This window comes from Hylaeus anthracinus, unplaced genomic scaffold, assembly GCF_026225885.1.
Source record: "Hylaeus anthracinus isolate JK02 unplaced genomic scaffold, UHH_iyHylAnth1.0_haploid 11982, whole genome shotgun sequence".
NCBI lineage: Eukaryota > Metazoa > Arthropoda > Insecta > Hymenoptera > Colletidae > Hylaeus > Hylaeus anthracinus.
In genome coordinates this window covers 6,507,292-6,532,179 of record NW_026534330.1, presented here as the reverse complement: position 1 = coordinate 6,532,179, position 24,888 = coordinate 6,507,292, and the positions used below count along the sequence as shown (strand labels likewise).

Below are 24,888 nucleotides of genomic sequence, written 5' to 3'. Positions count from 1 at the left end.
TCTAAAACATTGAAAATGAATTAGTCTATATCACAGTAGTATATGTATAATGAAGAAAAATTAATTCTAAGACATGGTCAATTTTGTCTTTCTAAACACGTATTCTTTGTGCTCTTTAGAAACTTTTTCATTAAAATTTATATATTCATTTAATATAATTTTTAATAAAAACAAAGAGTACAAATTTCAAACAATGGTTCTCATCACCTCAGGCAAAATTGGAACAGGCCATACATATTACTCATCACGACGTCCCTTGCATACCATCGAGCGTATTCGTGAATTTTTCGAATGCCGAGGCCAAGGATTGTCCCTCATAAAATTAGCGTTATTCCAGCAGAAAAAGTAGGAAGAATAAAGTAAAAAAACAGATGTGCAATAGGTGGAACTCTTCTTCCAGCGGTATCGATCAAAACAATACAGCGTTGCTCTGTAATTGATGATTGGCTACGTATAGCCTACTTCTTGTGATCTATTTATTATAATATGCGTCTTCTTATTATCACGAATCTAGCGGCAATGTAATGTATTATATATTATACCGTTCGACGTATAATATATATTACATGTATGCAATTATTATTATACACCCGCTCCGTGGTAGACTTACTTGCATACGAGAAGTCTTCACCTACGTGGTAGTAGAGGACGAAGAGAAGAAAGTTCGAACAGATAGACACATAGAAAGTTAGTTAAAGGGTTTCTTTCTTGACTTTAGGTGTACATAGACTGTGTGAATGTTTATGTTTGTGTTCATATGCGTGTGTCTGTGTGCGTGCAGGTGTGTTTATGTGATGTATTGGCCGAGGCTAGGTATGCGTGTGTGTCACAGATGCCTGTTTATGGCGATATACACAGAGAGATATATACACGCGTGGATCACAGGTGAGTTAGAGATGAGAAAATAACTGTGTGAAGGCTCTGATGAGCGATGCGAGTGAAACTGTTGATTCTTTGTCTTTCTTTTTATTCTTTTACTTATGCTTGTGTGCACATTGCTGACATTACTGACTCTCTACACATTTAAGTGAACATTAAAGTCTCGTTGCACAGACTTATTTGCTCTCCATGTAACAAGTGATAACAATTACGTGCGTTACATCATTAATGACACTACGTTTGGAACGATCTAGGAACTGCAGAATACTTGTTGGAGAGTGCTCCGTTAATTTTGGTAGCATACAATATTGGATGTTACTGTTGAGTACGTATTAAACGATATTTCTCTTCATACTATAGTAAAATGATTGGATATAAAAAAGGTGATACTGAAAGCAATATTTCGAAAAATCGGCATTCTTTAAGTTCTGTATGTCTTTCTGATTAAATTTGTTAACAAATACGTAATAAAATTAATTTAGAAGTAATTCTTAAGTCATGTTCTTCGGGTTTAGAAATGAATTAGTTTCTCAACTACTAGACATTGAAAATCAGTTTCTTCAACGAACAAATTTCTACTCGATGTTGAAATTAAAAATGAAAGTTTAAAAAAGAATGTATCATAACAATTTATACAAATGTAAGTAAGAAACGTCTGTTCTCCAAAAAGTATTCTGCATCAACGCAAAGCACACGAACAGTGCACACGTAGTGTAACATGTATGATTGTCCACACATTTGCAATGATGTTGAAAAAATTTGAGGAATCGATGCAAGTATCGAAATTGTCATATAGTAACTATCACCGATAGATTATTGTTGATTCTGACACGATACGTATTTGAAAAAAATAATCAACTCAATCAAGAACTAGCTCTAAGATACTCTAAAAAAGAAAAACATCGAATGATCAGAAATCGAACATCGATGCAAGATTATAGTTAAAAGTAGTTCAAGACTCAAGGCAATCACATCGCGTGAGTTTAAGTCGATGAAGTCTTAATAATTCACTCACAGCAATAAACCATCGAAAAGACACAAACCTCCAGAAAACTACATTCAAGACGACATTGATAGAAATATATATATATATGTAGTTTCAATTGCAAAATAATAAATGGAAAACATCACATCAAAAGGAATTTCAAAACACTAATAGTATATTTCTACTCTGAAATCAATTGTTATTAGTTCGGACGAAGTTACACTGAACTAGCACAACAATTATATCTATGTGTTCTAATCTTCAGTACGAAAAATCGAGAAAATACTTATGTTAAATAAATAACTGGAAAAATTGTTAGTTAAACATTGTGCTATTCTCATTAAAGTATTTGAATACGAATCTATTCGGTTTGGGTGTACTTCTGACCATCCACGAACGTTTCACTGACAATTTCTTTATCAACGCTGTTACATCGTCCAATTTTTTTTCAAACTGAAGTTTAAAATTATACCGTATGATATTTGTCACTCTTTAATAATAGTTTATAAATAAATGCTTTGTATAAAGTTCAAAAATGATACTGACGTTATATTTTTTATACGCGTTTTTTTTATACGTTATATTTCTAAAAATAATATACGTTTCTATTATGCACATTGTTTACATGCAACAAAATACACAATTTCTAATCATAATCTTTTACTATAAAAGACCGATGAAACAACGTCGATAAGAGCGTTATCAATGGATCTTACATCAATGATTAGAAGTTCACCGATTCGTCTTTCGTTACATGTCATGTTGAACTGAATTTCATTCAATTAGGCCTTAACAAGTTTACTCTTCATCTTCTAATCCAAACATATACGAATAAATCATTAAGCGACTGTTACAAATTTCATTACGAAATTTTTTCACATCGTTATGGCCGGTTGAAGCAAACAATTACGCGAGGTAATGATTCCAATTCGTACATTTTTGCACGCTAAAACGTAAATAATTAATGTGTGTCAAATGAACGATGATGGGAGAACTCTAATATGCGTGACCTTCAAGTCGAACGTGCGACCATCGTTAAACGATACTTGGCATAAAATTGATAATTATCTCTAGCGATTACACAACCATTAAATCTATGGAACGTAAATTTTCCAAAGTATTTAAAAAATAAAGACGATCGACTTCGAAGGAACATCGAATTGAAGGTCTGATAGAATCGATGATCTGCTTATTCGGTTCTCGACTAGCCATACGATTCTGGGATGTTGAAATCATAAGTATGAGATAAGGAAACAATATGTGGAATAGAATCTACACGCGGGGGATACATACTTGCTCTTCCAACCATTTGAACAGCTCGCACGCCTTTCCGGAATGTGGCCACTGCCCGAAGGGAGGAGAACCAGAGCTGTTAGTTGTCATACCAAAATAATGTCAACCTAGATGCAGGAGGTGGCAACAGGTGGAGAGGGTCTATGTGTAGATCCAGTCTCGATCGACGGGTCACGTATTGCAGTCGTTCTATAGCAGTGAATTTTGTACTAAATTTTTAATACCTGACACGCGACTGGAATTAAACGATCGAACATGTGTCCACGTCTCATCCATCGATTTTTACGAATTATACAAAAGCTCAAGCAACATTCAGGAATGGTGTTAGAATTTTTATGCGAATTTAGAAGGTTCACTGCAACGTGACAATCGACGGAGAAGTTTGTCAATAAACTGCTGATTATTGGTTAAATGACTCTGGTCTATCGTGAGAGGGTTGAAACACACATATAGGGTTACACTGTCCACCTCGTGTGCAGTGGTCACTAGAACTCCTATTGGGGGAGGGGTTGGGATATCGCTTTTCTCTTACAAATTAATAATAATTACAGTGCTAACGTTATTGTCGGTGACATTAGTGAATATGATGTTAAATGTGCGTAACGTGTGAAGGGAGAATGGAGTATTTTGAGCCGTTATGTTCGATAAACCCTGGGCATTGATCACCATCGTCCATGTAAACTTAGAACTTAAGGTGTTTATATACCGGAGGCGCTGCCGCTTTTGAAACGGTATTAAAAAAAAAAAAAAAAATTCGACGCCTCGAAAGCTGCAAACGCTTTCGGAACTTTTGCTTCACACGTACATCCATTGATCTCTCTTCTTCGTAATTTCGGGGGACACGGGGTATCGAAAACGAAACCTTCGAAGATCGCTGTAAGTCTATTTATAGTTGTTAAAAACGCTTCGCAAGTTAAAATACAAAAGCGGGAGTCAGATCAAATCCTAAGGGTGTTAGTGACAAGAGACGCATAGTAAGTTCAGTTTTTTCCTGTTTAGAATGAAAACTCGATCGATCCTTCCTCGCCTGAACATTTCTTTCAATTTTACGTAATTTATCCACATAATAAATGAGCGCACAAGTTCTACTCATTTTATGTCATTTTAGTTGGAAATCAAATTTCTGTATTTGAACAGAAATTATTGAAAACATTTAACCCCTTAGAAAAAATAACGATAATTTGATGACTCATGGGTACATGCAAAAGGTAATCAATAATAAAAAGCATTCACGAATCTGATAGCATTTTAATTTTACGAGAAAACGTTGGTAGAACTTATGCACTCATGAAAATGAAAATCGTATATGAAATTGCTATATTATTTCATTCAACGTATTATTCAATAACTTAAACTAGGTTCCATTAACCGAGGAAATTAATAGTTTACCGTAGTCAGAGCTAATGGAAATTATTCACGTGAAAGTTTTGTAAATTTATTTACTTTTACTTATCACAACTCTAAAAATGAGTTTCGTGACACGTACCAAGCATTTCCAGTAATAACACATAACTTTCACATCGTATCCATAGTGCAAAACTGCTCAGATCAAGTCAGCCTGTAAAAATCTTACGAAGAAATATTTTGGGAGCAATTACTGCGGGTAATTATATAAGGATTCATGGTTCTAAACCAACCTACCAAAAAATGAACACGTTTTTGCAAATTGAAAAACATCCAAACAATTCGTTCAACATCATTTTCATAATTGACAAAATCGCTTAGTAGAAGAAACGAATACTTTCTAACCATAAACGTGAGGGAAAGTACTTAACGATGCTTCGGCGTGAGCACATTGAAACAACGGTTAATAATTGCCAAGCCTGAAACGAGCAACTCTTGTTAATTAGTGAAACGTAACAGCCATGAACGTGTAGACACAGAATATACGATTCGATAGAACGTGCTTAGCGTAAATGCGTATCTGCAGAAACAACGATTTCACGTGAGAACTGAAGCCAAGATGCGTATCATACGCAAAAACTCTGTACGGGGTGTGCAAAGTATGTTTGTCACGTTTCTCGTATGTCAATCTACTCACTTGAATCGGTGGAGATTTCCTTAAAATACCTGCTGCGATATTTACCTCGACCATCGATAATTCAAGATCAAATTTTTCTCTTCCACCTATTCTGGACGAAAGAATGACAGTTTTTTTGGAAGAAGATGAATGGGTTTGGTAAACAAAGAGAATTTTTAAAAGGATGGAAAGTTTAAAAGGAATCGAACGTCGTAAATGAACTATCTTTTCATCTTAAATTAAAAAAGTTTTTGGCCAAGAGATTTCACAGAGTTGCTTCTGAAAAAAACAGCGCTTAAATGTGGACCCAATGATAGCAGAGATGGCCAATGTTGTTGCTTATTGTTAGATAAGTACGTCGAATGACGAATAAAATGTAAATAATGTTTAACCAGTTACTACTTAAAATATTTCACAATGAACAAGTAAAAATTGAATTGTTAAGAATTGAATTTTCTTCGAATAAAATATTGTCCATCTTTAAATGACAGTGACGTCATGCGCAGATCTACTGCGCACCGAATCGAACCACCCAGAATATCTAACCTCAACGTGACCAAGCCATCACCTCTTCACTGTGACTTTCTACGCGAACAAATGATAAACCAAATGGTGAAATAAGACACGACTTGAAGATAATTTCGCACGTAAGATGGAATATTCGACACACAGACAGAAGCACATATCCATTAAAGCATAGAAGAGACGCGAGACACATTCTGAGATACGAGTTTCAGCTATATGTCTTGAAATAAACACAACAGTTAATAAATACAGCATTCAGCTTTGGCACTTTTTTCGTGCAAACAATCTAAGTCCACATTTTGAGCAACAGAATAGCAATCTTGTCAAATGATGGGGTGAAGTTGAGCTATGGGTGACCATGAGCAGACAGCTTATTTTCTCCCGACTATAGTGTAATAAAAGAGAGATTTGGGGAGGGGGGCGCTTCGTTTATAAAAGCAACTCTACGCAATCTAATTGGCTCCAAAAGTTTTTTTGTGAAAAAGCAGTTTGTTTGCGACACAGAATTCCCTTGGAACTTCTCATCCTCGTGTAGAGTTGATGAATGATGCGTGTTAGCTGCATGGTCTTTCGTCAAATTCCCACCAAGTCAAGAATGTAAATTTGTCAATGGAAGTCGTAACAAATAATATTTTACACGCTGTACATTTGCAACCGGTGACAGTAGTATTTGTGTCTCGCCAACTTTCCATTTCAAATAATTCGTGAGTTATGAATAAAAATGTGAAGAAAGCATTTGTTTGCATAAGATGAGGAAAAGATAATTTATTGTGTGACTTTTCAAATGTCACTAATTTTATAGATGTCATAATTGAATGTTTCAGTGTATTGGACTGAAAACAACATAACAAAATTAGTACCAATATTGCTAATATTTTTAAAAATCATTTTTTCTCATTGCACTTTTAATATTTGTCATTCGTGATATTATTAGTTACTAAAATGCTTAATTCGAGAACTTATAAAACAGTAATGTGCTTTACTTCATTTTTCTGAACTTGTAGTTTATTTCACCAAACGTTTTTCTGTTGTTATTTTACACGTTTTGTTTTTAAAAGTGTAATTAATATTTTACTATTCGTGCCTTACTGAAATTATTATTGACCTAATAATACCTTTCTCTCATCTCGATACTTTACTTACATTTTTTTCCATTAATATACTTATCATTTGAAGTTAAAAATCTACGAGACACAAGTACTTTCGCGACTCACCGTACGACGCGCGAGAGACCGCTTCGTAATCATTGCAAATAGTCTCCGATCCGGTTCGAACTCGACGTTCCTGCTTTAATTAGAGAACGCCAAATTTGTCAGCTCTAGCAAAAGCCCAGCGAGAACAATACGAACCGAACAATGTCAAAGAGCAAAAAGTTCAAAGGTACTGTGGAGTAAGTGCATGTAAACGTGGAATATTAAATATTGAACTTTCATTTGCAATTTGTTTGCGTCACTTGTATCAATCTTACCTCTTTCAATGTCAAACCAATTGAAGAGCTCTGCTTGAGTCAATCGTTCTTCCCCCGATTAAGTTATTGGCGATATACAAACACATACAACAATATGCAACAAACATGTCTGTTACCTAGTCTCCCAATTTTTCTTGACTCAAACAGAGAAAATTTGTCAGAATAATGATCGTTTCCAAGAAATCGTCTACCGTCCACCGCGCGTTATTTTCCACCGTTCGTCAACGATTATTCTGACAAAGTTCCAAACGTAATTCGACGGAATAATAACGTTGTGGGATTAAACAGGAGAGAAAGGAAGGTTCAAAGACGCGTACCGTCGAGGTAACTGTTGTAGGCAGTGTTTCCCTTCACCATGCCAGTCTGCATCATCATCATCCCCACATCTGCAAAAATCGAGCGATCGGCCCGGATACACGTTTGTGAATAAAACAGATAGGCTCACACTGTCCGATGTAACTGGAGGTTGGGACAGGGGCAGGCTTATTTACACGGCTAACGCAACGATCCTCGTAAACAGGTGAGTTAAACACGTGTATGGGTGTTTCACACGGATTCGTACGGTCAAGTAATTGTCCAACAGTTTTATCTAATTTATATGCGCACACAAATTCTGTTTGATTTATGTCATTCTATAAGGAAATTTAAATTTCGGCTAGAAATATCATTAATTAATTCTTTGCACTAAAAGTACTCGTCGTAAGCATTGATTAAGCTTTAAAGGAGAAAATGTTAATAGGTATCCAAAGGATTTATAATATTCTCGACAATGATATTTTACGATCTGAATAAAAAGGTAGATTAGTAGATTATTCATCGACATATTTATATACATTTAACCAAAAATTATCGTTCATTTAAAATTGTAATATGCATGAATTTTCATTTATATTTGCCTTGGTATGAAAAATTGTAAGATCGTTTGTAGATTATTTCATGGAATTACAACCACGATATATAATTTTGATCTCGGAGTCGCATTATCTTACAGAGGAATACATAAATCATCATATTTGCATATAATTTAGCCACGTGCACGTACGAATCCCAAAGTAAAGCGTCATTCGTTAGTAACAGCTCAACCGTAAATCTGCTGTGAGGTAATGGGAAAATATGCTGGAAAAGTTAAGGCACATATATCGCCCGTACAACTCTCAACCTTCGACCGTGTTCCTAGCCATCTTCGAACATCCCCCACGCAGCCGAAAAGAAACGACGGAATCGTCCGAAGAAACCAAAAGTTCCCGTCGATTCTGGCGAACGGAAACACGAGATTCGTGAGAAACTCGATTGCCCAGGGTTTAGAAATTCACTCGTGATGGACACTGAATTCTGTACAGAACATTGATATAGATGAGCCCAGGTGAACCGTGTACATATGGATGTGTATGTTGATGTCGTGTAACGAATCGTTAAAAAAACAACGAGTAGGGTTTTGCAGTTTTTATCATCTAGATACACAATCCGAACCAAGTCCTCGCTCACGAAGGTCTGTCACGGTGCCTTCGGGATCGTCGTCGCAGTGGGTCTTCGGAAAAAGCTACTCTTACCATCGTAGAATCGTGTGGTTCCGCGACAAAAGTTAGTTTCAATTTCACCGTGAATAAACGACACGACGTGTAAGTCGACAAAATTTTCAACGTGGAGCGCAGAAGACGCGCGACTAGTTTTGCAATCAGTCAGCCCTATGGGCCGGCGAAGGTCTCATCAATAACAGCTGGCACGCTGAGAGTTCTCACACGAACGGAGAAAAAATATGGTTAAAACAGCCATAGAACTTTTGGCAAGAGAAACAAGAGCAAAGGGAGACAGTGAGAGAAAGAGAGAGAAAGAGAGAGAGATAGAGACAGACAGACAGAGATATTTCGTACGAAGCTGTCATGCCGTTAAGGCATAAAAAGTATCCGGATCGGGATTCTAATCATGCATGCAAGACGAGCGAGAAGAGCACACACTAGAGTGCAGGCTAATTTGGTTGATTGGCCAGGTGGACATGCGCCAACTGACTGAACTATAAAAGGATTACATTTCACGTGTCATGTACGAAAGGTATTTCATTCTTCACGTCGATCAATTTTGAAAGACACACTGTATCAATTGGAATCGGACACGGTGTCGGCTCGGGACGAAAGTCTTTCACATAGATGTGAACTGTACAAATTTTTACACTAGGAGTTGTTATCCCAGCAATTTTCAGAGCCTTGGTAGTTCGCATTGGTAGAGCGTTGGCTCGCACGATTGCCAATTGGGAGACCGTGAAAAACGAATGATACCCAGTCGGTGGCATCGCAATCGCCTTGAACAGTGTCTTTCAATGAAGATTAATGGTGTCATTATCTCATCGCCATTATTATCATCATAATGATCGTCACCACTGGCTTAGCGTATATATGCAAGATAATGGTTGAAACTCGAGGCATATGTACACATAAGTAAGACATAGAGAGAGATAGAGATAGATAGAGATATGCAAAGAGACAAAGATAGAGGCAGATAAAAGATGATAGAAAGACGAGGGAGGGCGGGGATCAAAGAAAGATGGTGAGAAAAATGACAGAGACGTTGACTTGGAGACAGAAAACGTAGAGAGTAAAAATCAATATGGTGAACGAGAACGGGTGAGAGAGATTGTTAACGTTTAATGGATACAGTTCAATGAGTTAAACTGAGAATACAGAAGGGAGGTTAAGAAGATATAAAAGAAAGAACAGAGACGTAAAGGCAATAGTTATAGACGATAATAAAGGCTTAGCGAACGAGTATGAGACGTTACCTAAGTCCCGGCCCCAGGAGCGCTGCTGCTGCCCCACTAGATCACAATATATCACAAGAGGATAGTCATAACCATGTCACTTCGTTAATTGACGCAGTATTATGCTGCTGCGGCTTTATTACTTTTTTTTATTTTTGTTTCTTTTTTTTTTTGTAGCATAGAGACGTAGGGGAGAAGAAAGTGGACAGGTCGTTTCGGGAGATCGTGGATAGAAAGGGCTTCCTGTGTGATTCGCCTGGTCTTACACGTAAATCTCTATATATATATAATATATATAATATAGTCGTTAACTGTTTGCGAGTCACACAAATTCTTCGGGTACGATGCAAATAGCCATAATTGATCTTCGATATAAGGGATTAAAATAATCGACTGACGTGTGATTCGCAACTCATCTCGATATATCTGGCCGTCTGTACGCGCGCAGATATATCGTTCAATTTGTCATTGTATAAAGTACGTATCTCCGTTGAAATTGGAGGTCGATTAGTAAGAGATTCGATAGCAGAGAACTCAACGAGAACCAAGAAAAGAAACTGTTAAAAAAGGAGTGTCACTAGACTAGAAAAACTTACAATTTTTGCACTTGCATTTCTTGATCAGAGTTTCATCTTTAATATCCTCGTGGCATGCTTTGCAATAGAACCACGCCCTGAAAACACACAACGTATTGTGAAAATTTAAATATACAAATAGTTTGGAATGATGTTTATAAAAACTGGTGTGACATAATTATAGTACTGGCAAGATATATTATAAAATACTTTCAAGTGAAATTACAGCCCTTTTAAGTACGTTAATATCTATAATGGGAAGTAATTATAAATGAAGTAAAATAAAATCAGGAGGTATAATCACGTAAGGGATTATTCTTTGCATCAAAATAAGTGGAAAATGTAGAATAAATTTTTTCGTTCTGTAAAAAGTCGAATTTAAAAAATATCTGTACTAATCGTCATTTCTACTTATGATCGTGTTAGCAAACATTAATAATGGTATAGAGTTATCTATTTTAAGTAGCTCTACCTAATTAGAAAACGGTAAGATCGATAGAAAACAAAATACAAACGTCAAGAGTTCCAGATACCAGCCTAAGTAGAAATAGCCAGTAATGGTCAGACACGCCAGCCAAGCTCTACTGTATCGCGTGCGCGTCTCATAAATATCCAAAATTAATTTTCTCGAGAACGATATCCCGTAGAAAAAAAAATGTTATTCTACATTTTCAATCTATTTTTTAGTAAAATTTATGTTTATTAATAATTTTATTAATAAAATATCATTCTCACCTCTTCACTTCATCAGCAGATTGAGCAATGAAGAATCCCTGAGTATTTGCAACGATCTTGGCACCACGTGGATTGATCGAGATCTTACTGTCGCCGCCTCCTTCGCCCTTTATCTCGATCGCCAGCAGCAACAGCTTCAACTTCGTGAAGCATAACCTAGGATGAATTTTTGCATAATATTTGATACTTCACGCAGAATCGCGGGAAAACTAAGCTTCATTACTTACATTCACGTATATAAAAACATTTATTAATAATATGTGTTTAAGCAAGTGCTCTAACATAAATCTTCGAGAACAATTATCTTGTGAACTAAATTTCGTGACATTCTTTTTCGAATTTTATGCAAGTATGCTAGAAATATTTTGAACAAATTTTTTTTCAATGTTATATTGTAAAATGTAAATCGAAACAACGTGGTGTCACGTGTGTAAACAGTGTCGATTGATTCCGTAATCGTATGCTATACGAATGACACTGTCCACGTTAACTAAAAGCGTAAATACGATAACAGCACAAATACTTATGAATTACTTCTATATACTTAAACTTAGACGATTAGTAAAGCGTACGGGTGGACTATAAAACAGGTAATGGAGCACTAACATACAGGATCTGTATGATTCGTTAATGCTTCAGGAATTGTGGCAAATTGAAAACTGTTACGACCCTTGGTAGCGTATAAGATGTTCCTGTATAAGGTTCGAACGAACTCTGCTTGAACTTTTTTATTGTTTTCCAATACTGAATTTTTAAAATACCTTTCAAGTTTAAGGAAAGATTCAAAATTTTAATTAATGATGTTAATGTTATGATATGTTTAAAATATAAACAGTACTATCAAATAAGAATATCTTTTAATAAGCGAAGGATCAAAATTATATAAAATTTACATCTTATAAAACATCCATAAACTACTGACAGGTTGCATGTATAAATGTCAAGCAATTACTTTCAAGTTTTGCATGAATCATACAAGATATTAATTGCAGAGTGTGCACACATTCACAGTATCGCAGAGCCTTCACAGTTGGTTCGTTATTTTCCATATTTGTATTCAAAATAAATGTATCCATCCGTGAAATTGTGTTAAAAAATCTTAGCTGCAACGAATGGAACCGTGACGCTCTCCTTTACCATTTCGCTAATAAACGAAATATTAAACAGGTTATGCAAAGCAGGTGTCCCAGCAAGCAAGGTAAAACAGGGATTGTTCGTATAATAGAATCGTTAATGTATAGTAACTCGAGTCATGCGAAGATAGACGAAATCTAGTGCGCTCTAGGCTAACGCTCTAATATCCTATGCTACTCCAAACTTCGAGGAACAGGCCAACAAACTAGTCCTCCTGTTGTGTTCGATAAGAACAAGTATACAGGCACCGTGTTATAGAATAGTAGTAATAATGAGAATGATAATAATAATAAAGATATGTCTAATATCTAATACAGCAAAGGGCTCGTACTTGATGGATTGGTAAATACTTTCGCACACACAAATCAAATCGTGACGACGAATTCAGGACGAAACAATAATATATTCCCTATAGACGTAAAATAGCAGTGCTGGGTAAAATAACAATTGGAAGATATAAAAGTGGTGCGTTTATATGGTTCAAGATAAGAAATTGGTTTACACCAATACTCCGGCACACCATCAACTTTTTGGCTTCAGCGAACATTGCGTGAAACAATTTTCGTTAATGTTGTAACTGCAAAATCAAAATAATTCTTTGAAGTGTTACAAGTATTACAATCAATCATTATTGTTAGCTTACTTTTTACTCATTTCTTTATCACCTGCTTTTTTTGGATCGATCATTTTCTTATTTATACACCGGTTTGGTTTGATAATTTCAAATTGTTTATGAAATCAATATTTAAAGTAACGTAACAATTTTTTATATTTATTTGGTTTACATTTCAGAAACGATTACTGAGAATAAAAATGATTTGGTTATGCCCAGCATTGACAAGTAAATAATACATGCAATAAGTACGGTGCAAAAATTGGGTCAAAGAGGGCAACGGTAATAAAATAACAAGGTAGACGTCTCTAAGGACTCAAAAAATACCATGTGATCTTAATCTGTGTACAAAGTAATCGTAAATAATAAAATATCGAGTATTCCATTTGTTCATGTAATTTTATATTTATCACACTCTGGTACTAACTAAGTACCTGAAAAATTAAATCCTCAAATTTAAATCAATCTCTTTATTCAAATAATATATGGTACGCGAACTCACCTATGAAATTTCCCACAATTGATGACTATACGTTATCATTGAAATTGATTATACTTCATATAGTAAAGAGCAGCAGGCATGCGTGTACAACGAACACTTTTTCTTGTGGGGAAGATTAAAACGCTACACCAACGAACACTCACGATGGGCAAGGACAAAAGAAAATTCATTTCCCACGTTTCCTTAACATATTCATCAAAAATATACTATATGTAATATTATGCTTACGCCTGACCCGTGTAGAGAAAATTTTCTTATTTGTGTATCATATGATGCCGTAAAGACGTCAGTATAAAAATACATGATACGTTCTTTTGGGAGGCATGCAGATTTCATCGATCTAGACAATTTCCAAACGTCAAGTTACCTATATGACGAGTCATTAAGATATTTGTTTTAATTGATTTAATTTAAATAAAAGGTATAAGGATCAATGAAAATCAGTGAATATTACGCCATTGTCAATGTTTACAAACACATTTACGAACAGACACGATATCCAAGTTGTAGGTAGATACTCAATATTACGCGTCTCTCATGGTTTAAATTATTTTCGAATATACCTTTAAAACACTTTCGTGCCACCATTTGATATTTTCGTTTTAATTAACCTACCAAATTGAATAGATACATTCCACTTTTTGTTTGTGTACTTGGGTGAACAATTTGACCACCTGAATGGAAACATATCTTGATGGTATATACCCAATGAAATAGTTCGTTTTGCATAACTCAATTAAATGATTACCACCCTTTCTGTAATTTTACAAATTCAATCAACAAAAAAGCAACTTTTCTCAGCGGCAAGTATTATGCGACGCGCTCAGCGTTATTCGATCCGTGCAAGAGAAGAAAAAAAATAAGACTAAAGAAAAATGGAAAATCTAGAGTTTCTCAAACAGCATAACAAAAAATGAATTTGGAGAAACTCATGAGAAATTAACGTGTCGAGAAAGTCATGTCACCGTCGTTGCGATTGCAGTAAAAGCTGACACACAAAAGTATTGATTCCATTAAACACCTGTTTTAAATATTGTAACACGCACTAACTAAAACAGCGCAAACGCTTGCACCTGAAAATCAATAAAGGAATGAAATTTTTAATAAAAGAAAAGATAATTCAAACGTAAGAAATCAATCGTCCACAGTCGATACAGACTTCTGTATATTATTATATTATGTAGTGTTGTATATTATACTGGATTGTGTTTTGGAAGTACAGCCATTTTTTTCTTACGAAAACTGTTGTTATCGATAGTGATTGTACCTCGAGACACTAAAGCTAACAAGGTATATGTTCAAAAGAATGACTTTTTTTGTTATCTTTGCAACCTTCGTCCACTTCTAAGATAGTGCTCACAAAAACACGCTAACAGTGCTTAACGACGGTTTAGTTGCTGGTGAAATCTGCATTCGTCCCACTAATAACTACTTCTATGTAGCGTAAAAATATATAGATATATTGGTAGAAAAGTCGAATAAGAGAAAAAGCAAAGTATTCGTTAAAAAAAGTACGACAGACGTTGCTACAACGACTGGGATAAAATGATCGATTGTATGCGTATATAAAATGTCAAAATACATCCAGAATACCAAAATTACCAAAACCATAAAAAAGGAAAAGGAAAACGAAAACGAATTAAAAAACGAAAAAAGACAAACTACGCTGGCTAACAATGTTCTGATAGAAGTAAAGGAACGTTCAAGGAGCAAAAAAACCGAGGTGACATTCGTATCCACGTACAAGTGTATGTACATGTCTCACAACGATGTCGGAAATACACAAAAGTGTGTGTGTGTGTGTGTGTGTGTGTGTGTTGAGTCGCGTGATGTGCGAGATCCAAGGATCGAGTCAGATAGAATAAAGAAAATCTCGCACTCGAGTGTGTCTCTCAAGTGTTTTCGCGTGACGTGTTCCGTTCAGACTTTAGATGTATCATTTTACTCGATTGCTACGTGTCTGTGTTTCTTTGTGTTTGTATGGTTAGTGTGTGTTTGCTTTGTATGTATATATTTTGCATCTATATGCTATTGTGTGTATATGGTTTTGCGTGTGAATTTCTTTGTATGTACGCTATTGTCCTTGGTATTCAAAAAGTTTGCAAGTGTGGCAGCCAATGGCAGCGAGGACTTACTCGCTGGCTTGGGGAAATGTCATCCCGGTAAAGGACGGGGAGAGTGTTTCCGTGTACATCTCGCAGCCCGTGCCCTGCAGGTAATCATTCTGCCACGCCTGAGTATCCGGCGACTGAAACACCAACCAATCAGGCCCCACGTCAGCAAACCTTTCAAGATCCACGACGTATTGGATGAACTTAGCACGAGGAGGTATCCCGACTCCCGGTATGCTTCTCCTCGTGCAGGCAAACAAGGCAGAATACGGTGTTCCGCAGGACCACACTGAGATAAAGGGAAACATTTCTCGAGTCGAAACGTTTATCGAAAACAACGCCGACGTATATCATAAGGATACGTCTTAAAAACAGTTTCTGTAAAAAAGTCGTGTTAAAGGTCTCTAAAAGGGATCAAATGTGAGAAAGTAATCTTTCCTTTGCTTATTTTTCGTTTGTTTTTAGGTTTTCACCGTCTTGGTTACAGCAGAAAATTTAGTTAGTTAATACCCTTTTCCTGAACATAATGTTTATAATTCATGTTGTACGTTTTGGGGTTATTTCAGTAAGGTACAAGACTCTGTCGATAGGGCAGCGAACTTAGTTGTAGAACATTCTGTAAATAAAACTCTGCTTTACTGACGGAGTGATCTACATTATCGAGTCTTACCATCAGAGTATCCTACCTTACTGACCAAGTGCCCTCTCCTCTTCCACCCTTCTGTCTCTTCGTTAAAGTACAGAAACCCCTACCTCATCAATGACGTAATTTTCTAATCATTTTGGATATTTTAATACATAAACACGGAATTTTTCTAGGAGAGATAAGCAAGTATAAAACATAGAATAAATAATAAACATTACATCCAGGGAAAGAATTTTTGCCAACTATAATTTGCGCCTGCAACCAAGAAAGAAATAAAAAAATCGCCCTTTCTATTAATCCACCTGAATCCCACGTCCCTTCCCAATTTTTTTCTAAATTCGAAAAAAGGAAAACAGAAGTTCCTTCGGTAGCAGAATAACGTGTAGACGTCGCTTGGCAGGATAAGGATTGCGTGGCTCAGAATCAAACTGACTTTGATCGGAAAGCACACACTAGGTAACCCTTTGCTATCCTCTATATACGAACAGCTTCTGACGAAAATAGAATGCTAGTATTGAACACTTCAGCTGTACACATGATCTTCGGCAAACAGCTTTTGGCCAGGTTCCCGTTGACTCTGTCTAAGTGCGATTCTTAATCGAACGAACGATCTCTTCTCCTCGGTCATTGTCACTATCGGCTCAATTATTCGCGATAGAGCTCTTCGTACAGGCTGTCCCAGCAACCGTAACGCAACCTTAGAAGGACCGATTCTTCGTGCAAGAACAAATCGAGTATCATATATTATTTATTTTTAACCGACTTCGAAAAGGAGAAGGTTACTCAATTCGACATGTATATTTTTTTTTTTTTTTTTTTTTTGTAGTATTAACTTCAAATGTACTCAACAGACATATATCTCAGATGTTTTATATTCATTTTTGCTTTATCTAATATAATATTCATCTGGAGATTTCTTTCTTTATTAAGTCACGAATATTCTAAATGTATAATTAAAATTTTTACTAAATCAACCAAAATTTGTATTAAATATATAGATACGTTCATTTTATGCTTTAACCTATAGAGAGGAGCGATCAATTTTCACATACCTCCCTGAGAAAGTGTCACAGCGTCTTAACCAACAGTCCTGTATGTTCCGGCTCGTTTTTATCGACAACCAAGGGTCAAAGAAAACCGTTTTATTCAACATTTTGGATTCGTTTTTGCACAAAGTTTCGGCTTGCGTCGTTCTACGATTACTGCGACACTCTGCGGTCGCGTAAGCATGTTTTCATGCACGGTGGAGTTCTAAAGCTCTGTAGACCAAGAGGGCTCTTTTATCGACACGACATGCAGCTCGATACACCTTCCATTTGCAAGGTTTGAGTTACCTTTCATCGCAAAACGAGCTGTTCACGAAATCGAGATGAAACCTACTGTACACGGTCCCTAATGCTCGCTCATTGTATCCACTTGTTGTTAATGCATGTTATGTGATATTCTCGTTACATACGAACAACATTCGTGTCAATCAGTACCGCGGAGTGTCGGATCGATGGATATGAACAACCAGGCGAGAAACGAAGATGTCCACAGAATAATTGTCCAAGGTAATACGCCGAGAAGAGAATATTTGTTGATAGAATAAAATATTCATCGAATTCTTGGGAAGTTTTTGCGCACAAGAGTCGTTCCCAAGACGTAGTGAACTCAAAAATCGGCAAAGTGTTCATGCTGTTGGTAAGAATATCTCAGTGGTTCTCCCCACTACTGTTTCAATTCGAAGCATATACGTGATATATGCCTTCACGAAACGTTTAACACATTTTCACGTACTACGAGTTGACTGGCTTCGTTGATCAATTATTCGGAGTTCATACTGTTTGATAAGTATACTCGACAGTCGTCTAGAATAACTAGATAAGGTTTGAAAATAACTAAACAACCTGAAACATTTAACAACTATAGTCCGTTGAAATAGCGAATTTAGGAAAACTGAGAAAAATAAATTCCTGTTTACAACAACGTGGGAATAAGTATGGAAGTAACGCAAATGTTTATCAAATAGCTGTTTCTATAAATTGAACTGTGTTTGTATCGTGAGAAGGAATTTTTAATAATTTGTCAGTTAATTAAGCAAGGGAGTCCGTAGCACACGAAAATGCGTTACATTATTTTGTGTTAAACATAGTATTATGTACACTATATTGAAACTGCATGTGTACAAGGTGAGCCATTTAATTGGGATTGCCTAGATATCTCTGTTGCTTGAGGATGTATGAAGAAACTGTTTAGAGGAAAGACCAGTTCTAAATTCTTATAAAAGATGGAGAAAAACTATCTGCAACTATTATATGTGCCAGTTTGCTCGCATAAGTTCAATGTATATTACATTTTATCATGATACGTCGAGGCTACGACAGTTGCTCAAAACGATGATACAGAAATGGAACACCCATAAAACATCTGCATATTCTGGAGCTGATAAATAAAAGTTTTTTTTTTATCCTACATGATATTTTCAAGTTTACTCTATCAGACAAAATTCCATCTAGGTTTTACTACTGCAGAAGTTCTTCCAGTTCGATCCAGCCGCGGATAAATTTGATATCCAATACTCTTGCGATTCCGGAGCAATGTGCCGAGCACCCGTCGCGTCGAAGTCACGTGCACACTATAATATTCAGTCTTCTAAAAATTCCAGCAGAATGGCAGAGAAGCGAGGCATATTTTTGTCTCGCGAGTATTCCTTGAATAAAATACGATCGGTTCATCCCTGATGACACAATTTTCCACCAAATGTGAAATTGCTCTTACTTCTTCATTTCTTATGGCTAGGGTTATCAGTTAGAGAATTATATTAACCCTTGAATGAAAAAATATTTATGTATACTCCATGTAAATGTTAGGATAAAATAAAACATCAATAATGTGATTTCGTATTATTCTATTATTCTCTTTATTTCTTTCAATTTCTTTCATAAACAACTTCTATTATATTAATCTTTCCTTCTATATATTTTCTCTTTTCATCATTTTCCTGAACAATTTAATCAAGCAATCGTCAACAGAGAAATGAAATTAAATGGCCCACCGTATGTATTAAAGTATCCATGAAAAATCTATTCTACGAAATCGATATTTGCGTAATATCTGCGTGCAATACCATTGACGATGCGATCAATGAAAAATTGTTGCAAATCAAGTCTGGTGATTGCGTTCGTAAACTTTTGTTTCGATCTTATTTTTTGGAAGGGGGTAAACCAGCAAGCTTACACGCCATTGTCCTCGACGTGCCTTAGGAAATCTTTGATTATCCATGTCCGTGCAATCCGCGGTATCCGATCGAGTTTGAACCGTACATGGAAGTTGCGAAAAACGGGTGAAATTACTGTAACGTTACTAAAGCGATGAAGGGGTGGCTTACATCGATTAGGTGTAGAGCACAGATACGGTACTGTATGGTATAGTTGACACGTTCATATAATATATGTATATACAGGGTAGACCGTTTCATGAGGAACACACGAACGCCTCCGTTGCTTGTGAGTTCGTATCAAATTTTTTCAAGACAAAGTTAAGATATCACAAATTGCAAAAATATAAAGTAAATTATTTTGTTGGAATTTTCAAGATCCGTGATGTTGGTTTAAATTGAACCATATATCACAATGTTTGAATAGATCGTCTGGTCATTTATATTTAAATATTAATATCCAAATTTATACTTCATATGGTATTTAAAATGCCTGAACATGGCATATAGTTAATCGAAGAGGCTTAAATATTTCATCAGCAGATAACACGAATATTTGAAAGCATTATATGTATTAATGATATTAATCATCATGGATTTTAATCATGATATATTCTATACGTAAATTTATTATACAATTAGATTGAATACGTGTGATTTATATATAGTTCCATTTAAACAAAGATAACATTGAATAATTTTTTCTTCTTTATGTATTTGCTACTATGAAATGTATGGCTCTGTCCTGAACAGTTTTTGTCTTACAATCACAAGCAACAGAGATACTCGGAGTCCAGTGAGCCAAAGAATCGACTTGGCTGATGGGAGAAGTTCCAGAATTGAGTGCTCCTATTCTGCACCTATATTACTTCCTACCAACTTGGTCGCTTGGTAGCGAAGTATTTCAAACATTTCACGACTTTCTGTTTGTCAAACAATTTTGGCAATTACATCGTCACCGATCGTTGAATATTTAAAAAACAACATATCGGATAATAAGGTCAACTGAAAAATAAGGAATAAAACGTAATATTTTTTTGGCAAATATGTAAATAACAACCCTGTTCAATAGAAATTACAGTTTGATTTATCAAATTATCGAGGTAAAAATTCAGACTTTTGACAAGGGGTTATTATACTCGTAAAGATGAAGATTCATTGCAAAATATTTGATTTCAACACTATGTTCGTCGAATGGTGAAGAATTCTAACCATCCGGGTTGCTGGCCAAGTCAGCCAGAAGTAGAGGACTTTCCTACAAGAGGGCAAGTGGTGGGAGGTCTTCCAAGTCGATTCTTTGGTTGACTCGACCTAAGGTGCTCCTATTCAAATGGTCCATCTTGTATATACAGAGTGTTCCAAAAATCCCTCGATACTTCTTTAAAATAGGGTGAATTCAGAACACATTTCCCACTGACAGGTTTACATCTATATTTTCAAACTAGATACAAGCATTACATCAGAAAAGAATAACACAAATCACTCAAAGTATCAAGTCAATTTCTTCTGAAGTTTTCTGTACTTTTAGTAAATCTTGTCGTGTCGAAGTTTGAAGCTCAATAAAAATCACAAAAATAATTTTTAGAAGTATTGCATTCTGTCTAGAAATATATTTATAATCGCGTCATCTAGAAATTGCTCGAAATCCACCCCACTTCGCCGAAGACCCAAAGACTTTTAGAACACCCCGAAGATATAATCCATATAATGTATATATAGCACAGTGGAGCGTAGTGAAAGACATAGGCGAGGCAAAGCTTCATCCTTTTTTTTTTCTTTCTGATTCAAGAGACTACCGACCCTTCTCAAGTGATTCCACCGTCGTTAACGCGAGCACGAAAAGAAATGGTTGACCGAGTCCATGTATCTCCGAGACAGGGATTGCCGTGATAAGAATTCTCCAACAAACTGTGTATACGTGCTCCCCTGAAACGGACATTTTAGCCGCGGCGCTCGAGATTGTGCGATCATTATCGTGGACGTTCCGTACAAAGATAAGCATCCACGAAACGAAGAAACTTTTGTAATGAAAAGATTCGTCGATTCCTTCGACCATTGGTATAGACATTGCATTACGAGTAAAATTACATCTGCTCCACTTCGAAATTCAACGATGTTATACACATTGAATTATTGCGAGTGATTCGGACTTGGTCACAATTTGCCGAGACTTCCCTAGCTCAAACATTTTTGAACATTAAAACGTTACACGGTTAATTTTCCTCGTATGTGAAAAAAGTTGGAATTCTGTACTAGAACATTTTTAAAATGTCTAAATTAGGTTCTTTTTTAATATTCAGACAAAACTCGTAAAATTGCCATTGCAGTTACAGTGACCCACGTATTTATAACCCGATAATCGCTAATTTTCAACAAAAAGTAAATTTGCTACGAGCAGAGAATAATTGATTTTACACAAGCAAGTTAAAGAAATATTGAATTTAGACTGGAATAAATAATATTTCACAACCAAATAATTCCACCGTGTCCCACTTCGATCCATAAATCAGTCCTGTCGAGACAAAACTATTTTAAGTCCAAAGTTCAGCAATAATTTAAATGGCAATTAAGAGTATGATACTCGATTTGATTTTCACAATTTCAACTCCAAACTTCTTCGATTTGGGTTTAATATATTTTGCCTCTAAGACGCAGAAATACATGTTTCAGAAAGTACGTTACACTGGAAAAGTGACAAATATGAAGTTTAAATAATTAGTATTCTACAAAGAAAAATCTTTAGGTGAAATATTGTATTTATCTTATCTTAAGTGAAATAAGACTTTTCTTTTTAATGTCGAACACAAAGGTCACTTTCTTTCCTTACTATTTTCACAGAAAAATGTAAATTCAAATGTAAAAGAAACCCAAATGACATAAACATCCACAACTCATCCTCCAAAAGATAATTCTTTTTAAAATTCTAACTAGCTTCTTCGACAATTTTCCAAACCAAACGTGCTTTCTGTATGACATGTACGCTCATGGAAGAAGCTACGACACCCCATATAACGGCCCAGAGGACACGCGGCAGAACCACGGATCTCGTCTCTTGAATCAGATATATTGCAGGTATCTGCTGGATGTTGGGTTGGTCATGAACCGACTTACTCAGTGGCTTTGGCAAAAGGCATTCCAATGAAGGTAGGGCTCAGTGTTTCGGTGTACATCTCCATTCCGGTTCCACGTAGGTAGTCATTCTGCCAAGCCTGCATATCGGGCGACTGGTACCAATCAACCAACTATTTCTAAATCACACACGCTCCTATGCATGTACGGATTTCTCGCGTTTGTCCACAGTGAAAACGACCGTGTTCTCTCACGTCGCTCTCTACATTCGATACGTGTCCGTGACGGAAAATCGCGAACCCCAAAACGTTCCTCTTAAGCGTCTCTTAAGCGTAAAACCCGAAAAAAACTCTCGAAACGACGAAAACGAGAGCGCGAAGCAAGAGAGAAACAAAAGAAAAACAACGCCCGAACCTAGTTTCTGAAAACATGGCCGACGAGGTTAAAAAGAAAAAGTAAATGGCTCTCGCAAACGCGATCACTGTGAACAGCTCGACCATGAAAAAACCTAAGGAACATTTTTCACACATGCATAGATACAGAGTACGGGGACAGAGCGTTTGTCTGCCGGTGAACGACATTCTACTGACCGTCTTGAAAGAACGCATAGCGAAGAGATTGGCCATCATTGTGCTGAAACCCGGCGCCAGACAAGACTGCGCGATGAAACCTAACTTCAGTTCGGCTAGGCAGATTACGTCGTCGCCTTGTTTCCAATCCCATGATGGAATGTTTAATAAGTAGGCCTGGAACAAATTTTAATTTCTGTAGCGAGTCTGAGAATTTATGGGAGAATTTCTATTTAATAATACGAGTAGACTAAGGCTCGGGGGTGCAGTTTTTATCTGAATTCTATAATCGATATTCGATGTATCGAGTGTGTTTTAATTGTGGGATCGACTTTAGTGGTGACACCAATTTAAATTAATTTATTGCAGCAGCAAGCAGAAGCTGAGTCAGCGTTAAACAAAATCCAAATCTGTAATTAACATGTTTAACTATTAGAAGTATACGCTAAAAAAATATTCAATGTTAGGTATTGATTAGATATAATCTGACTTGAGATACTACGTCAAAATTATATATAAATAACAGATTCATCCCAGTTAGTCAAAGTCCCCGAAATACTTCGTAAAAGTAGTACCTTGTTGTGATATTGCATTAATTGAATGATAACGCGAATGTCATCCGAATAATTCTTGATAGAGATTACGCGCATGATGTTTGCCGCGTCCTCTGCGTCCGGATCTTGACAGTACTTGTTCGCCAGTACCAAACACGCGTCCGCCTCGTGTACCTAAAAAGGACCAAGACACTTTTATTCCAACGTATGACCTCGCGCGCAGGATCATTAATAAAAGTAGATGTAATTCGGGGGGGCGGGGGGGGCGGGAGTCAGAAAGCAGCAGCAAAGTTTGAAATTCGAAACTGTTCTCGAACAAATAGTAAACAAAGGAATCGCCGCGAAAGTAAAAGTACCGCGAGCGTCGTTCAGTTGAACCGATTTTATTAACATTCGTACGAGTATGTGTTACTTCCAAGTGTAGAAACGTTCTAACAACCGTTCTAACGATACTTTATATTCTATCATGTATATATAATCTACTCGGTGGAAATCTGTATAAGTAACCGCGAAAGGTTGCGTTCGAAGTAAGTGAAACGTGTAATCTTTATCAAAAGTGGTGCATAATCGATAAAATAACAAATGGAGGGATTCGTCGTCGAAACATACAGAGGAATGCAGCTACGTGCTGAGATTCCTTGCAAGCATTAACTTTAAGCCAGTTTCTGTTACGTGTCGCGGATAGACAGAAGCGAACGTAACATGTGAAAATTACACTTCTTCAAAATGAAAACACACACGTGCAAGTTAATAGTCTTCCACGCGTTTTTCCGTGTTTCTTCCCTTTCTCCCGTCGTATCCGACGACACGTACTCTCGACACAATTTCCAGAACACTAAATAAACTATGAAAGCAAGTAACATTCCTTACATATGCACTAAATATTAACTAAAAAGCCGAACTGCTAGAGTTCACGGAATCAAAGCACTCTCATGCTCGTCGAACGTTCGTCGACGTGACCTAGGTTCGACCTATACGCAAGAAAGAAACAAATTAAAGATACTAGGCAAAACATAGCCAAACATCATAGCCTGTGTTTTTTTTTTTGTACTGCGGGGTGTATCACATCTAACAAAGAGCTGTTGCTCGTCGCCAGTACTCTAAATCTCTAATAGAAAAGATAACTCCTAGAAAAAACGATTCGTTTAATGTTTAAACTAATCCTTCCACAAGCACATACCCACCTGGATCGACAGCAGGCATGGATCTATCCAGTAGGTGCAAACGACCTTCGAAAGACATTTTTCTAATACAAGTTC

The 24,888-nt window shown here is 36.3% G+C and overlaps 1 protein-coding gene across 49 annotated transcripts in view; it reads right to left on the bottom strand.

Annotated features, from left to right (window-relative positions):
• LOC128886338 (calcium-activated potassium channel slowpoke) overlaps positions 1 to 24,888 on the bottom strand; it is a 113,157-nt gene that overhangs the window by 15,599 nt on the left and 72,670 nt on the right. For 7 of the 49 annotated variants that reach the window (XM_054141089.1, XM_054141135.1, XM_054141088.1 and 4 more), the window contains exons 10-18: positions 23,651 to 23,803; positions 23,097 to 23,252; positions 22,549 to 22,661; positions 11,233 to 11,388; positions 10,519 to 10,595; positions 9,944 to 9,979; positions 7,488 to 7,556; positions 3,158 to 3,208; positions 611 to 631 (exon numbers count right to left, since the gene is read on the bottom strand). In XM_054141089.1, the coding sequence (XP_053997064.1) occupies positions 611 to 631; positions 3,158 to 3,208; positions 7,488 to 7,556; positions 9,944 to 9,979; positions 10,519 to 10,595; positions 11,233 to 11,388; positions 22,549 to 22,661; positions 23,097 to 23,252; positions 23,651 to 23,803 (832 nt within the window). Of the gene's footprint in view, positions 1 to 610; positions 632 to 3,157; positions 3,209 to 7,487; positions 7,557 to 9,943; positions 9,980 to 10,518; positions 10,596 to 11,232; positions 11,389 to 15,616; positions 15,730 to 22,548; positions 22,680 to 23,096; positions 23,253 to 23,650; positions 23,804 to 24,888 lie in introns of all 49 variants that reach the window. The other 42 variants (XM_054141096.1, XM_054141131.1, XM_054141095.1 and 39 more) reach the window with 19 other exon arrangements.